Here is a 17,891-nt window from a genome sequence, read left to right as displayed (position 1 = left end):
CCCACATTAGGAAGTGGGAGACTGGGTTCAAATCCCTACTCTATCATAGACTTTCTGTATGACCTTGGACAAGTCACCTAGTCTCTCTGTGCCTCAGTTCCCCGTCTGTAAAATGGGGATAATGGTCCTTCCATAGCTTCCCCAGGGATGTGGTGAGCTGCACATCAGAGCCCACGCCCCCAGCCAGAGCTCCCACCCCCACACACCCCAAGCCCCTCCCGCACTCTGAACTCCTCATTTCTGGCCCCACCCCAGAACCCGCACCCACCCCATCCCAGAGCCCGTAGCTTCTCCCACATCCCAACCCCCGCCTCAGTCCGGAGCCCCCTCCCATACTCCAAGCCCCTCAGCTCCACCCCTAGCCCAGACCCTGCAGCCCCAGCCAGAGCCCTCACCCCGCTCTCATTCCAACCAACTGCCTCAGCCTGGAGTGAGTGAGGGTGGGGAGAGCAAGCAACAGAGGGAGCGGGAATGGAGTGAGCGGGGGGTGGGGTCTCGGAGAAGGGGCAGGGCATGGATGGGGCCTCGGAGGAGGAGCGGGGCAGGGGGTGAGGCAAGGGTGTTCGGTTTTGTGCAAGTAGAAAGTTGGCAACCCTAAGGTTTTAAACATTGTTCTGAGGACCGGAGTTAAACTTAGTTCAGTGATGAATAACCACTACAGCATGGCCAGTGGGGCATTCAGAACATAACTCGGGGATTATTTAATTTTGAGTTTTCTTAGCAGGTTACTTTTGAGCCTGCAGGAATGGTAAATAGCTGTCATATTCGTTCCTTTTCTAAATGAATTGTGCAATAAGCCACATCAATACATTGCATGGTCTTAAGTCATAATCACACCAGAGGGTAGTCTCTGAACATAGAGCCGTAATGACCACCTAGGAAGACTGATGATATTTCTGGCTGGGATGCTGAAAGGATCCTAACGAAGCAGAATTTCAGAGAGATTTGGATGCCTAACCCCACAGCTCCTTTGAAAATCTTAGTCACTGTTATTATTTCTCAGAGTCTAAAGTTTGCTAGGCTTTTCACAATACTGATAATAAGGCAGGGAGCCTGCCCTTAAGAGCCTACAATCAAATTTCAGATGTGACACACTAGGGTAAAATAAAACAACAGAAAGGGAAAGACAGACAAAGAGATTACATGGTTAGGGTCTAACGCTCGGAGGTGCTGAGAATCTCCTGGACTCATGAGGGCAGAGGATGCTCAGTGTCTTTCCAGATCAGGTCCTTATTCAGCAAGGGCCAGCGCACAGCACAGTGGGGCAGAATTTGTAATAATGAAAGGAGCTCAGCTCTTTCTTGTAGGTATCATGTCAGAAGTGACGCTTGGGGAGGGATTTGAATGAGGAGAGGACTAGTTCCCTGGCATATCAGCTCAGGAAAGACACCCCATGCATAGGGGGAAATGTGGAATTTTAAATAATATTGTGATTCTCGGTGGCAGTCAAAATCAAAGATGCTGGGCTAGTTTTCTTTATTAGGAGAAAAAAAAATGAACATGAGTTTAAGAAAGCACTATTCAGTTTTCACCAAGTGCCTGCCTCTCGTTTCCTGTGACTACCAGGTGTCCACATTATTTTTATTTCAATGGGTAAATTAAAATGCATCATTACAAAGTTTTAGAGATGTAGGCAGAGCAGGCAGCAAAGGGGCCCTCTCATATCACTCAAATCGTCATTGTTTCTCTCTTTACAGAAAGCAGAATAAAAATGCATTACTACAAACTGCATCACAGTGCAGATATTACTATGCTAGTAAAGCCAGTCGAACAGAGTACAGAGACTATTCCAGCATCTTCTGCAATATACTATGTTATTTCTGGTTTCAGAGTAGCAGCCGTGTTAGTCTGTATCTGCAAAAAGAACAGGAGTACTTGTGGCACCTTAGAGACTAACAAATTTATTAGAGCATAATAATTTCTGCTCAAGAATTTATGTCTATATCCTCTCACGTTCTGCTAATAGCAAGCACATGCCAACTCCAAATACCCAGGTGTTCCTCATCTCCATCAAGTAGATGGCTAGCAATTTTCTTCCCCGGTACCTAAAGGGTACAATACTGTACAAGAAAATAAGCACACGTGTCATGGCAGCCAGTGCAGACTGGCATGTGGATGTCATAGTTGAGATGCATTTTAACCAGGAGAGACTTTCCAGGCACAGGGGACTGCATGAAAAGAGGCACAAAACCATGAATGGGTGACTATCAAAACAGAGTCAGGGCACATTAAAAAGGACAAGTGGGGAAATGAACAGAAGGGGGGATAGGAGAATGATAGGGCCTATTGAGGCTTTGGGAGCCCAAATGGTCAGAGGCTAACTTAAAAGCTGTGTGTTATTTCTTGATTTTTCTTCTTCTTCCTCCTCTCTCTCAATTTCACCTTCACATCATTTCCTTCCCCCTCACCCCTTTCCCTTTTCCTCTCTCTTATTTTCTCCCCTCGTCCTGCCTGTGCCCCTCCTCACAGTGTCTCTACCTACTTCACACTTCCTTCTCCGGTTCCCCATTCCCTCCCTTCCTCCCACCACTCCTGCCCATTTCTTTATCCCTCTTTCCCTAGACTCCTGATTTTCTTGCCTTTCCTTTTTCACAGTTTGGCGGAGGCCAATACTTGCTCACCCACAACTTACCTGTCCAAGTCAGAGGTACATTTACATATAAACATACACTGGAGGGGGAGGGGGAAATGGCGTTATATACTTGCCTAACTTTGCAAATCTGCACCAAAAATGCTTGGATACAAATTGGCCTAAAGTTAATAACTAGGCACTTAGAGTGCATTAAGAAACTGTCTTGATAAAAAACTAAAAGCTATTAGACAGCACAGCTCAAGGTGTCAGAATGCACTGCTTGAATGAAAGTTAATGGAAGCATTTCACTCTAACCATTACCTGCTGCAACACGGCATGCAAGTTCAGAGATTTTCAATTTGTTTAGGAGTTCTCTCCCTTTGTATATTTCACTCCTCATTCTCCGGACAAAATTTTCTAAAAAGGCTTTGCAGCACATCTGGAAGGTTAACAGCAACAGCTGGGCATGGCCTGGAACGCAGTGCCTATTGAAATCCTCAGTCCTTGTAGGCTTCAGCTAGCAGAAAGACTAAAATACTTGTGGGACTTGGGTTGACTTTCAGGAGGTGATAGCGGCCATGTGGAGCAAGAATGATGTATATTTTGAAGATTCATACTACGTTTAAACTCACTGATGGGGAGTTTATGTAAATTCTGTCTCCCTGAGCCATAATAACAATAAAAAAAGAAAGGTTCCTTCTCTAGGATCTCTGATTTGTGCACACTGCTTATGAGCCATGATTAATTCTCTTTTGTGAGGCCCTCCAAGCTGTGAAAACAATTTCCATGTTTAGCTAGAAAATTATACAAGATGCTTTTCTCACTGGAGGCAGTTTATGAAACCCAACTGGAAGCACTGCAAAAATCAACAAAGGGAAAAGGTGAATAGAGAATAGGAGCCCGGATATTTTTACTGCACCTGTGGATAAATTATAACTGCACCAGATAAAAAAACAAATTTACATTGAAGATGTTAAAACAACCGTCCTATGGAAGAGCAACTGTTCTTTTATTAGAGATGGGACAAAACTGGGACATCAATTGCAAAGCCATTTAAATTTTGCAGATTTTGAACCTGCCCTCTAAAGTCTTGGTTCTAAGTCAGATCTAAAACCAGAAGGACTTATTTGCTGAATCTGGTTTGAGTGTAGTTGAAATCTTGTGAGAGAACAACTTGAGAGAATCCCAGTTTCTATTCTGGATCCAAACACCTCCTCTTTTGCCCTTTTCTAACTATACTGCAGATAGGTGAAACATGCTTCATTCAAGCCTCCAATGACCACTCTTTGTTCACACAGTACCTCCAATTTTTTGATCTCCCCAACATCTAATCCCATAACAGAGAACTTCTCCACAGAGCCATCAGCAAACTCTTTCTTTTCTTTCGGGAGATCCAGCCACAGCCTGCCTGTCTGCACTTTCTGAGGACCCATAATGATGACGTAAACTCGGCTGTCGGTGCTTGAATCATATTCTGTGCCAGTAGTGATGATGAGGTGATACGGAATCACTGCAATAGACAAAGTTCCATTAATCAGAAAACATGTACAGAGACGCAAATGTACCAACAGCTCAAGTACCAATGGTCTGATCCTAAAAGGCGCGGAGTGCCTCCTGAGAGGTGTGGAGTAATCTCAATTTGTGAGGTGCACATCACCTTGCAGGATTGGGCTATGAATGGGTGCCGGGAAATTTTCCCATATACACACAAACAGGGCCAAATTCTGCCTTGACTTACCTCCCATGCAGTCCCATTCACTTCCGTAAGGATACATAGGGTGCATTTCAGTGCAGAATTTTCCAGTGTAGACTAAGGGCATGATTCTGATTTACATTAAGGGACATTAGTGTCAACGAGACTCAGGCCCTACATCATCAATCGGCCAGCAGCCCAAAGAGTTCACACATTCATAGGATAATAAAGGCACATAAAACTCGCTTAGATCCAAGCCAAACAGAATCATTGACTGAACATCCCCAGTACCACTGTAGTTCCTCCTTGTTCTTTATTCAAGGATCATTTTGATACATATGGCACTTTCAGGGCTCCAGTGTCCCTTTATATAATCAAGGTAAACTATGAATGTTCTCATATTAAAGATTAGACACTGAATAATATGTATACATTATATAATATATATTAGGGAAAAAACCCTTCAGACCATAGCTTCGGAGCTTCCCTAGGTAGTCTCATAGTGGTTTTGAAACATTTCAGCTCAGCTGTTAGTAAGGAAGAGCTGTTTCTCCAGTGCCTGGCTGCTTTTCAAGTGGTTTCCAGGGGTAGGTCTGTTGGACGGTGAAGAGAAAGATGATGAATACACCTATGATTTCTCAGAACATGTCACGCCAAGCTGTACAACATGGTCACAACAAAACTCAAAACTCTGTGAAATGTGCCTCAGCACAAACTCTAAACTTGGCCCAAGTTAATCACCGGGGGGGTTTTGGGGTGGCAGGAGGGGGTGGCGTTATCTGATTAAAATATGACCATATAGATCACTGTTGCAACCACTTTTATATTTTTGCAACAAATCTTGTACAAAATGTGGCATGTAAGATGTCTATGGAAAGGTTATGATTTGCTGGATATGATTATGCTATCTGTATGCAGGTATCATTTTTGTATTTGAAGTTATAAGTATTGACTCTATACCTGGATTTCAAATGTTTGCTCCTGGGTAACGCCCACAAGGTAGCCAGCCAGCACATTTTGGAGGGACTATTCAAATTGAGTGGCTCATCGAAAGAACATTTAACTGACATGGCCCATGGGAGATGCCCATCTACAGATAATGGAATTTCCTGCTGTGACTAGGTGAAATGCATGGACATGTGACTTGCCCGAGTGACTCCAAACACTATCCTGTTGCTGTAATTTTCCGCAGTAAGAATAGCGGGATTCCCTCCACATGGTAGAAGCTATAAAAGGCCCTGAAAACACCTCCATTTTGCCTCTGTCTTGCTCAAACCTCTGGGCTATGGACTTATACTAATGAGAGCATTCTAACCAAGGGACTGAGATCCTTCCAATGATTTGGAAGCAACCAGAGACTTAACAAGCCAGCAATTTAGACCATCACTGCTACAAACCTGAACCAAGAACCTTGCAATTATTGTATGTATTTGATTCCTTTAACCAGTTTTAATTCTCACCTTTCTTTCTTTTTATGATTAAACCTTTAGATTTTAGATACTAAAGGACTGGCATCAGCATGATTTTTGGGTAAGATCTAAGTTATATATTGACCTGGGTGTGGGGCTGGTCCTTTGGGATCAGAAGAACCTTTTATTTGATGAGACTGGTTGTAAAGAACCACTCACCTTTAAATCCAGTGTTTTTGGTGGTGACATAAGAACTGAAATGCACAAGGAAACTGCTTTTATGACTTCTTGGTAGCCAGTGTGGTGAAACAGAAGTTTACTTTTGTTGCTGGTTTGGTATATCTCATGGAAGATTAACCACCAGTTTCTTCTGATCCCAAAGGACCAGCCACACACCAGGTCAATATAGTTTTAGGTTGTGTTTGCCCTGTTTCTCAGCAGTTTGTCCTGAAGTTGGCATCCTCCATTGTGACCCACTAAGGCACAGTTACAGTGGGCAAGGCTCACAAATCTTTTGAGTAATACTTGGCCCAGGTTCAAGTGATCCTGGGCTGATTTGAGGTTTGCATATTTTCATTAATGACTTGGATAATCGAGTGGAGAGCATGCTTATAAAATTTGCAGGTGATGCCAAGCACTTTGGAGGACAGGATTAGAATTCAAAATGACCTTGACAAATTGGAGAATTCGTCTGAATTCAACAAGATGATATCCAATACAGACTAGTGCAAAGTAATTCATTTAGGAAGGAAAAATCAAATACACAACTACGAAATGGGGAATAACCGGCTAGGTGGTTGTACTGCTGAAAAGGATATGGGGGTTATAGTGGATCACAAATTGAATATGAGTCAACAATGCGGATGTAGCTGCAAAAAAGGCTAATATCATTCTGAGGTGTATTAACAGGAGTGTTGTAAGTAAGACACAGGAGGTAACAGTCCCACTCTATTTGGCACTTGTGAGGCCTCAGTTGGACTATAGTGTCCAATTCTGGGTGCCACACCTCAGGAAAGATGTGGACAAATTGGAGAGAGTCCAGTGGAGAGCAACAAAAATGATAAAAGGTTTAGAAATCCTGACCTATACGGAAAGTTTAAAAAAAAACTAGGCATGTTTTGTCTTGAAAAAAGAAGACTGAGAGGGGACCTGATAACAGTCTTCGAATATACTAATGGCTGTTATAAAGAGGACGGTGATCAATTGTTCTCCATGTCCACTGATGGGCTTAATCCAGGGGTGGGCACACTTTTTGGCCTGAGGGCCACATGGGGGTTCTGAAATTGTATGGAGGGCCGGGTAGGGAAGGCTGTGCCTCCCCAAACAGCCTGGCCCCCGCCCCCATCCACCCCCTCCCACTTCCTGCCCCCTGACTGCCCCCCTCAGAACACCTGACCCATCCAACCCCTCCTGCTCCTTGTCCCCTGATCGCCCCCTCCCGAGACCCTCCACCCCAACCGCCCCCCAGGACTCCACCCCCATCCAACCCCCCCCTGCTCCCCGCCCCCTTACCATGCCGCTCAGAGCAGCAGGACTGGCAGCTGCGCCGCCTGGCCGGAGCCAGCCATGCCGCCGTGGTGCCCAGCAGGAACTCGCAGCCCTGCCGTTCAGAGCGCTGGCGGCATGGCGAGCTGAGGCTGCGGGGGAAGAGGGACAGCAGGGGAGGGACCAAGGGCTAGCCTCCCTGGCCGGGAGCTCAAGGCCTGGGCAGGACAGGCCTGCGGGCCACATAGTTTGCCCACCTCTGGCTTAATCTGCAGCAAGGGAGATTTAGGTTAGATATTAGGAAAAACATTCTAACCATAAAGGGTAGTTAAGCTCTGGAACAGGCTTCCAAGGAAAGCTGTAGAATCCCCATCATTGGAGGTTTTTAAAAACAGGTTCGACAAACCCCTCTCACGGATGGGCTAGGTTTCTTGGTCCTGCTACAATACAGGGGGCTGGACTGGATGACTTTTGGAGGTCCCTTCCAGCCCTACATTTCTATGATTCTACGACAGTGGAGTTGATGAAGTTTTTGCTTTTGGTTTGAACTTGAAACTTCCAGCAAAACTTACACATGGGCATGAATTCATGCAAATTAAATCTGCTCTTTCCCCTGTGAGCTGAAACCAATGAGTTTCATACAACCCCAATTTCAGGCTTCTGAAATTGACTGTAACAGCACAGAAGTGAATTAAACATTAGGCAAGAATTATTTTCCACTATACGGTACCAATTATGCTTAATCGTGCACATCAGTGTAATGAGCGTGCAATGAAGTCACTGTAGTACAATTGTTTAAGCAATGCAATGATAGCGCCTCTTCATCGAAAAGATTACGATGTGGATAACATACATTTGACACACACCACAAGAGGTGTCACGTTGTAGCCTCCCACCTTCATTAAAGAGTATTCTGAATTCCTTTTGGAGAGTTCTTCCACTGGAAGACCGCTTCACCCTGTCATCCTGTGGTAGGTTAAAATGGCTTTCTTCATACAATTACTGCTAATACTATATAGAACTTAAATAGAACTCAAAGCACTTTACAAGCATTAAATCTGACAGCACACATGTGAGCTAGGAAAGTATTATCATCCCCCATTTTACATATGGATAAGCTGAGTGATGTTAAGGCCCAGATTTTTAAAGATACTTAAGCATTGCTGTGCTCAGTGTTGCTACGCCAAACTGACATAAGAACCTAAGTTTCCTTTTAAAAAGTGATTTAGGCACCTGGGATCCTAAATCCCATTGACTGTTCATGGGATTTTGTCTCTTAATGGCCTATATCCTTTTTGAAAATGAAATTTAAACGCCTAAATCAGTTAGGTGTTGCAATGCTGAGCACATCATATACTTAAAAACCTTTAAAAATCTGGGTCTCTGTGACCTGCGCAAGGGTATCCAATGAGTTAATCAGAGGAGTTCTGGCTTGCAATCCTGTGCCCTGACCACTACAAAATCACGTCTTTGTTTGTTCAGTCTCCCTCTGGGGCATTGGACAACCTCTCTCGTTTATTGGGACTGTGGTACTTCTCCATGTATTGAAAATTCTGGAGGCCTAAAAGTTGCTATACCTGCAAAAGAATGCGGAAACCGTTATAGTTAGCGATGGTGCCGAATGGAAGACATTGAGCTTTTGCACGTGATTTGGGAAGTTACATGGAATGCCCAGATGATGGATGTAAGGCAGTTATTCATTCCTCTGCTGAGGAAGCGGTATCAGAAGGAAGGTGAGAATTACAGGAAGATCTCACTTACTTCTCATTGCAGCACTGTCACAGGCTGGCTGGCCCTTTAAGGCCAGGCTCAGCCTTGCCGGTGACTACCAGCTCACTCCTAGCTGACAGTGATATGACTGAACTTCCTGTGACTCGGCCAGAGAGCTGAGCCACTGAAGACCTGGCAAGAGGCAGAAGGCCAGCAGGAGGCACTGCAGACGAGGATCCTTGCAGCACTGCACCCAGATACAAGGGAGTGCGACAGGTGGTGAGTACACCTTCTTCATAAGCACAATACTAGGTCTGCTCATTGTGGAATGAGTGAAGAACAAGAGGAAGATTTGAGTGGCACCAAGACAAGTAGGTTACAGGGTGGGATGGGCAACATAAAATCAGATTCATAACCTAAGACTGAAATGGAAAAAGCAAGAGAGGACAACCAGGAACACCAGCTGTGGGTTTTTTTGGCTGTTAAATGCTGCATGTGTGCATAGATTCCATGGTGACCAGGGGCTTTATAAACACAGAGCAAAATACTGTCAGGGCCCATGCAGATTGAGATTATGAAGGTGTGTAAATGGCCCCCAAAATACCCCATTCTAAAAGCAGCTGCTTTACAATTGTGCTCCATAATCAGTGCTTTCACTTTCTTAAAAAATTAAGTCTCTAGCCTTTGCCATTGGGAAGAGAGCCTTTAAAGGTAGATGGGGTCCAGGGTGACCTAGCCAAATTCGAGGATTGGGCCAAAAGAAATCTGATGAGATTCAACAAGGACAAGTGCAGAGTCCTGCACTTAGGACGGAAGAATCCCATGCATTGCTACAGTCTGGGAACCGACTGGCTAAGCAGCAGTTCTGTAGAAAAGGACCTGGGGATAACAGTGGACGAGAAGCTGGATATGAGTCAACAGTGTGCCCTTGCTGCCAAGAAGGCTAACGGCATATTGGGCTGCATTAGTAGGAGCAGTGCCAGCAGATTGAGGGAAGTGATTATTCCTCTCTATTCAGCACTGGTGGGGCCACATCTGAAGTACTGCGTCCAGTTTTGGGCCCCCCACTACAGAAAGGATGTGGACAAATTGGAGAGAATCCAGCAGAGGGCAATGAAAATGATTAGGGGGCTGGGGCACATGACTTATGAGGAGAAGCTGAGGAACTGGGATTATTTAGTCTGCAGAAGAGAAGAATGAGGGGGGGATTTGATAGCAGCCTTCAACTACCTGAAGGAGGGTTCCAAAGAGGATGGAGCTCAGCTGTTCTCAGTGGTGGCAGATGACAGAACAAGGAGCAATGGTCTCAAGTTGCAGTGGGGGAGGTCTAGGTTGGATATTTGGAAACACTATTTCACTAGGAGGGTGGTGAAGCACTGGAATGGGTTACCTAGAGAGGTGGTGGAATCCCCTTCCTTAGAGGCTTTTAAGGCCCATCTTGACAAAGCCCTGGCTGGGATGATTTAGTTGTTGTTGGTCCTGCTTTGAGCAGAGGGTTGGACTAGATGACCTCCTGAGGTCCCTCCCAACCCTAATCTTCTATGATTCTACGAAAATATGATCTGTCACCAGTGCAGTGACATCTGCCGGAGTCTGCAGACAGCCTGAAATAATAGCTCTAAGGGAGATGTGTGAACTGCCCAGTTCATCTCAAGAGGTGTAAATGTAAAGCCTAATGAGGACAATCTACAGGGCAAAAGTGTCATCTCTTACTGCTGATCATTTTAGCAGAGACCTCAATCTAATGGAATTATCCAGGATTCATGGTGTAGCAGCTGGCATTGGTTGAGGGAGCAGCAGGGTAGAAAGCTGCCGAGAGAACTAAGGGGGACATTCAGAACCTCATCCTCTCAAATGTAAAGCCATCATCATCCCCAGAAAAGAACAGAAGCAACCTACTGCTGGCATCCAAAGCCTCCTGAGTGCCAAAAACCAAAACCACTTCACATACCTCCCTAAGTGCCAAAAGACCCAACTGTCCCCCTCCCAGCTACCAAACCCTGCACTTAGGACGGAAGAATCCCATGCACTGCTACAGGCTGGGGACCGACTGGCTAAGCGGTAGTTCCTCAGAAAAGGACCCGGGGATTACAGTGGACGAGAAGCTGAATATGAGTCAGCAATGTTCCCTTGTTGCCAAGAAGGCCAACGGCATATTGGGCTGTATTAGTAGGAGCATTGCCAGCAGATCGAGGGAAGTGATTATTCCCCTCTATTCGGCACTGGTGAGGCCACTCCTGGAGTATTGCGTCCATTTTTGGTCCCCTCCACTACAGAAGGGATGTGGACAAATTGGAGAGAGTCCAGTGGAGGGCAACGAAAATGATTAGGGGGCTGGGGCACATGACTTCTGAGAAGAGGCTGAGGGAACTGGGATTGTTTAGTCTACAGAAAAGAAGAGTGTGTGTGTGTGTGGGGAGGGGAATTCGATAGCAGCCTTCAACAACCTGAAAGGGGGTTCCAAAGAGGATGGAGCTCGGCTGTTCTCAGTGGTGGCAAATGACAGAACAAGGAGTAATGGTCTCGAGTTGCAGTGGGGGAGATCTAGGTTGGATATTAGGAAACATTATTTCACTAGGAGGGTGGTGAAGCACTGGAATGGGTTACCTAGGGAGGTGGTGGAATCTCCATCCTTAGAGGTTTTTAAGGCCCGGCTTGACAAAGCCCTGGCTGGGATGATTTAGTTGGTGTTGGTCCTGCTTTGAGCAGAGGGTTGGACTAGATGACCTCCTGAGGTCTCTTCCAACCCTAATCTTCTATGATTCTATGATTCTATAAAATCACCAGTTTGCCAGCTTCTGCAATGCAGCTATGCATTGCAGGAGGAAAATCTGCAGCACGCTGAAAATCCAGGGGCAGATTAAAATAAATGAATTTAAAATCAAATGAACTAAACACTGCCATTCATACTGTACTGACTGTGCCGCGCGGGGAAGGATCCTGAATGGGATACGGGTGGCAAACAGTGCCATAGAATTTCAGGGCCCACAGAGTTTAATTTAGATCTAATATGCCACATAGGACATGAGGCCTCAGAAGACAGAGCGTGCTGGGAAAAGCATCTGATACAAGCAGCAAGTAAAAGCCTGCGCTGGAAATTGATCCTCTAACCCGTACAGAAGAGGCTGTTATTTGGTGATAACACATTTTACATACATATAGCCCATCACAGCAAAGGATCTCAAAGAGCTTTGCATACTTGAATGGAAGCAGTGCACAAGCTATATACGCCTTGTACAACTTCTTCCACCAAACTGTCCCTTCCTGGGAGCTGCCTTTACTCTCCTGCTCTCAAATCCTGGGTGTCTGGAAGGTGAGGGTGGAGGAGGGAACTGGTGTATGAGTCTGTGTGTCTGGGGAGGTGGCTGTCTTCCCCAAAAGCCCTGTTCATCTGAGGGGCTAGCTGCCTGTCTCAAATCCTGTGGGTCTAGACGATTGGCTGCGAGTCTAGTGAAGGTGCTGCCCTTCTCAAAACCATATGCATCTAGACATGCCTGCTATTATACCTCAGGAGGGCCAGTGGCTGCCTCGGTTTTCCTTCATCCTTGTATTGTCCTAGCACTCAGTGGTATTGAGGCCACTGGTCTCTGCGCCAGTAGGTGCTAAGTGGAATATGCGAGGTTCCCCGTGCCCTGGTCACCCACCCAAGATCAGGGCATTATACTTAGCTATCAAGGTGACATTGGCTGGAAGGAGGCTGCATGTGTCTGGGATGAAATCTTCCTCTGAGTTTTGCACAAAGCCAATCACACAATTAGTGCTTAACAAATGATAGCAAACAATATACGCAGGGATCACTTTGCCCACCACTGAATGCACACATGAAACTCGGCAGTTGTTTAGCAGCTGACAGTAATATTACACTGCAGATTAGGAAAGGGGAAGTCAGAACCCTTTTCCAAATTAAAACGCAGGGGGGATTTTAAGGAGTCAGAAGGCAGTTGCATGAGCCGGAATTTGTCCAGGATATCAGTGTTAACCCCCCAACTCTTAAAGACAGTCATGGGATTTTTAATGCCCACAAAAGTCTCATGCAAAAGACAGCACCTTCAGCAACACCATGAGAAAGTATTGAGTCAACATAGACTTGAGGAAAAGAGCACCCCCTATGAACCAGCCATACTGCTTCCTAAAGAGTTCTGGGTTTGTGTTAGAAGTCCCCCATGCAGGTTTCACCTGGGGTGGTTGTGGAGAGGGTGTTCTTGGAGAATCTACCTAGTTATGTGCTCATGTCACACAAAACACATTGCTTACAGAATTTGTTTTCATGGGAGATAAAGGACTCAACCCCCGGGCTCTAGCACTACATAACCTAGATTTAGGCGGGATGGAAAGAAGAAGTCTGGAGGTATCGGAAGTGTTTTTTACTGTGTAGATTATTCACTTGCTATGGTGAAGACCACTATAGAAATAGCAATACACAAACAGATCCAAGCACCAATCCAGCCTGATTCTGCTGAGCTTATGAGATCCCATAGGATCACAGCCCCAGGTGGTACAGCTGCAGGATGACCAGAACAATTTACCTTTCTGCCCCACTTTGGTCTTCACCAGTATAAAAACATCGCCCAAAGAACTCAAATCAAGAACACACATGTGCATCCAGACACACACACGCTCACAGTTCTCTTACATGAGCCTTCCTTTGCAGACCCGTTCAAGCTGAGTTTCTTCTTATTCTTCACATTTGCATTGGTATCTTGGCTCTTCAGGCTGAGAGACGAGCCACCCAGGCTGTTCCGTTCACCATCATAGCTCTAATTAAAACACACATATGTGAAGGTAACCAGGTTCAGTGCTCACGGTATTGCCAGCTGTTCCTATATGCCTCAAACAACATTACACAAAATCCCTCTATCGCTCCATGCTCAGTACAGCTCTCATAAGCATGATTCCTAATCATTTATTACAGCTCATCCATTTACTTTACTGTAATGACCTTAACTCCACCATTTCCAGGAGTACTACAATGAAGGCAACTGGCATGTGCTTAATGTAGGTAACAAAAATGTGTTGTGATTTTTTGATCTAATTAATTTTGTCTCATTGAGAGGGAATTAATATGAGCAATTGGGTGAGCTCAGAGGACTCTTTGCTGGGAACTGTAATTATATTAGATGCAAGGCACCCAGGGCCGGCTCCAGCATTTCTGCCGCCCCAAGCAAAAAAAAAAAAAAAAAAAAAGCCGCGATCGGCGGCGGCAATTGGAAAAACAAGAAAGAAAAGAGCCGCGATCGGCGGCGGCAGTTCAGCGGCAGGTCCTTCGCTCCTAGAGGGAGTGAGGGACCTGCCGCCCCCGAAATGTCGCAGGTGCCGCCCCTCTCCCTTGGCCGCCCCAAGCACCTGCTTGTTAAGCTAGTGCCTGGAGCCGGCCCTGAAGGCACCAGGATCATCCCTGGTGCAACCCTGCTTACTTCTCTGGCACCATACCCGGGATGAGTTTGGCCCTATTTGTTAATGATAATTTTAGTAGTAACTTTCAATTAAAATGTAACTATGTTTTGTAAAGCAAACCCCTTAAACACAACAGACGTTAATCAGCTGCAGTGCTGTGCCTTCCTGTATAAAGGCATAACGCGCCTATTAACTTAATCCTGTTTGCTAATTTTAATTAATACATGTACTTTGAATTCTAATTAGCTATATTAGACTGATTAAACAATACATACGAAGCCTTTCCAGGTGCTGGCAAGAGGGCATTTCACTGCATATTTTTAGTGCTGGTGAAAGATGCTGCCCTATTTGATGATTAGGATTGATGGGTGGAGAGGCAGGGGCCATACAACCCAGAATTTTGGACTGAGAGCTCCAGAGAGAGAAATCTGTTACTTATCCGCAGGGTAGGGACAGCGCAGGCAGCAACAGTGCAGCATTCTCTACACCGCCCTGCCAGTGCACTTGGATACTGATCTGAAGAGGGTAAGTCTCCACTAACCATTCAGTCCTTGGCCTCTCCACTGAGACTGCAAACAAAAGAAGTCAGTGATGGGGGACCAGAGTGAGAACCACCAATTCATTTTACATAGGTCAAAAAACAACCTTCAGCGGGTAACACGTTTAGGTCACTAATGAACTGTGCTGGACTGCAAACAGATGAAAGGCCACGCATCTCATTTTTATTAGCAGCAATGTAGTAGTGCTCGGAAGCCCTGGTCAGAATCATTGTGCTAGATGTTATTACTGTACCTGTTCATAAAGTGTCCGCTCTATCCTTTTGTCCTCCTTCTTTGTAGAAAGCCAGCGTTCACACAGAAAGAGGTACAATTCTTCTGTGGTTTCATCCAGAATCTCTACTTTTTCCAGGTACCAGTCAGCATTCAGCATGGTGTTGTCATGACGAATCTTGATCTTGTATATAATCCCAAGGTCCACAGCCTGTATTGTGAACTTATCCTCCTACAGGATGTTTAATAGCAATAGTTTCTCGTAATGGACAGTAGCTAATGTATACAATGCATGTGTAAACCCAGCCCTACCGATAGTATTTGATTAAAAGCTGCAGCAGAGTTTTCTGTAAAAGAGTCTGTGTCCTTTAAAACTGTCCTGAGAGGGAGAGGTTTAAAGTGTGGTTGTGCTGTGAACGTGACTATGTAAAAAGTCACCCTCTTACTCAAAGGGAACAGATGTGTTGAGCACTTGGAGCCGGTATCTGCTAACTTTAGTGTCAAAAGTAAGATTTTACTGTTTACTGCTGTTAGCCCTCCAAGGACAACAAAGCTAAGAGAAAGCGAGCTGGATTCTCCTCTGGTTAACACAACAACAGAACAGTTAACTACATTTCAACTGCAGCTCCAAATTCTGCCATCATTTATACCTGGTGCAACACATTGGAGACAATGGAGCAAATTCTGCACTTGGTTATTATGCATACACAACTGCTAGTGAAGTTAGCAGGAAAGAAACTCGCTGGACTCTCAGGGTATGCCTACCCTGCAAAGAAACCCCCACGGTAGTGAGTCTTAGACCACAGGCCAGTTATCTTGGGCTCACGAGGCTCCGGCTGCGGCCGGGGCTAAACATAGCAGTGCAGACATTCCCACTTGGGCTGAAGCTGGACTTTAAAACCCAGTGAGGGGGGAAAGTCTCAGAGCCCAGGCTCCAGCCCGAACCTGAACAGCTATACTGCTATTTTTAGTCCCACAGCCTGAGCCTACAAACCCAAGTCGATTGACCCATGCTCTGTGACTTGGTGAGCGGGTTTTTCTTTGCAGAGTAAACATACCCTCCGATATAATATGGAGTCTGCAGGGATGGCTGTTGGTAACTTTTAAAATAAGCACATTTGATCTGGAAATCACGGAGTGACAAACATGGAACAACCTAGTGCCATTTTTACGTCACTTCTCAGAGTAGAATCACATTTTAAGAGCTTACAAAAATGTGTCGTAAGATGATGCCCCAAGATTAATTATAATACACATTATGGTCAGATTCACCAAAGCTGCCCTCCCTTTTAGGAGATACAAATCAGCTCAAGGGATGGTAACCAGGCCCTCAATGATTGGTGCTTCCACTGCTTAATTTGTAATGAAAGAGGTGCCAGGGCTCAAGCAATTTTTTTACTTTCATAACTGATGCAGCAAGCCCAGAGGTGTCGGGGCTATGAACCGCCAAGCCAAGAAATGCCCGGGCTTAGCCCTTGCAAAATTTAAACACTGGATACTTCCAATGTTGCAGCTGAAACCTAGGAGGCTTGATATGGGCCAGACTGGCCCTATCTCACTGACTCCAAGCAAAGAAAGATCTTGTCCATCTTAGGTATTGTTATAGAGCCTATCATTGTAGTACATAAGCACCAACATTAAACTGAAAATGTAAGGTTTTAAGAGGTAATAAACATGATCCTTTGTGTCAGGACTGCCATCCATCAGTTCTGACCATCCTTACAGACTGGTACTTGCAACTAGGGAAGGGCAGTTACAACATTCGTTCATCACTTTGCTTAAGGCCTGCAATACGGAAAATGCTACCAATCAGTTTCATCTGTACCTGTGCTCTTTCAAACTTGTTGGAGTTAGTTTCAGACTTGCTGAGTTTTCTCTCCCCGGTGTCCCCGAGGTCTCCATATATAGTCAGGAAAACATTTGCATCTGTCCCAGCGCCATAGATATCGCCAGTGAACACAGTTATCTTGTATGTATGAACTATATAAAGAAACAGATATCTAAATATATGATTTGGGAGCAGATGGAGTCTCAGGGCCTAATCCTATATGCTGAGGGCAGTGTAAGAGGTGCTGAGCCCCCATGAACTCCCATCTAGTTAATGTCTCTACAGTGCCTTGAACACAGAATGTGCAATTAAAGATGTTAAGTATCCTTATTATTACTGACTTCATCTAATGTCAATGGGAGTTGAGTGAACTCAGTGTCTTTTAGGATTCGGATTCAGGATCTGCTCTCCACTGCATCTGAGTGGGATACGTGGTCTGGAGTTGTGGATTCTTAATACTCTATTCTCCACAAACAAGGTCTAGGGATTTCAATGGGAAATTACCACCAGAGTTAATGGGACTCACCCGTATAAATTCCCTGCACAGGAAGAAGAGAGCAGACTCCAGAATCTTCTTGCTTGGACAATATTTAATGTAAGACATGTTGGAGTTGTACTGTTTAAGTATCTGCTTTGTTGAGCTCACTCAACAGTAATCCAATGAAATCTCATAAAAATCTTTAGGAATGTGCTTTTCTAATGTGTTAAATGCAGCTATTTCCGGGTATCTGCTTCGCCCCATGTACATGAGGAGAACAAACAGTGACTGAAAGAACGTTCCCTGGAAACGCAAATAGCAGCTAACAGATTTTTACTCACATTAGTGCCACGCAAACCCCAAAGAGAGTCTCACTGGCAGCTTCCCATGCTACTCCCACATGATTCAAAAATGAGAAGGAGAAAAAGCTGCACTTTTTATTGGAGGCACAAAGACTTGGGATTGGAGACTTACCATGTTTGACGGTGGGATTCTTCTTTGTACATTAATAGCTTCACAGCTAAGGTGTGGGGGTTTTTGCTTTTTTTAGAG

General features: G+C 45.1%; 1 protein-coding gene across 2 annotated transcripts in view; it reads right to left on the bottom strand.

Moving 5' to 3' along the window:
* The window catches only part of LOXHD1 (lipoxygenase homology PLAT domains 1), a 289,678-nt gene that overhangs the window by 63,815 nt on the left and 207,972 nt on the right, over positions 1 to 17,891 (bottom strand). Inside the window, exons 35-38 of one of the 2 annotated variants that reach the window (XM_054031209.1) lie at positions 16,859 to 17,013; positions 15,056 to 15,265; positions 13,503 to 13,626; positions 3,874 to 4,082 (exon numbers count right to left, since the gene is read on the bottom strand). In XM_054031209.1, the coding sequence (XP_053887184.1) occupies positions 3,874 to 4,082; positions 13,503 to 13,626; positions 15,056 to 15,265; positions 16,859 to 17,013 (698 nt within the window). The remainder of the gene's footprint in view (positions 1 to 3,873; positions 4,083 to 13,502; positions 13,627 to 15,055; positions 15,266 to 16,858; positions 17,014 to 17,891) is intronic. The other variant, XM_054031208.1, reaches the window with a different exon arrangement.

This window comes from Malaclemys terrapin, chromosome 6 (assembly GCF_027887155.1).
Source record: "Malaclemys terrapin pileata isolate rMalTer1 chromosome 6, rMalTer1.hap1, whole genome shotgun sequence".
Taxonomy (NCBI): Eukaryota; Metazoa; Chordata; order Testudines; family Emydidae; genus Malaclemys; species Malaclemys terrapin.
Note: the sequence above shows the minus strand (reverse complement) of the source record. Positions and strands in the feature narration are given on the sequence as shown.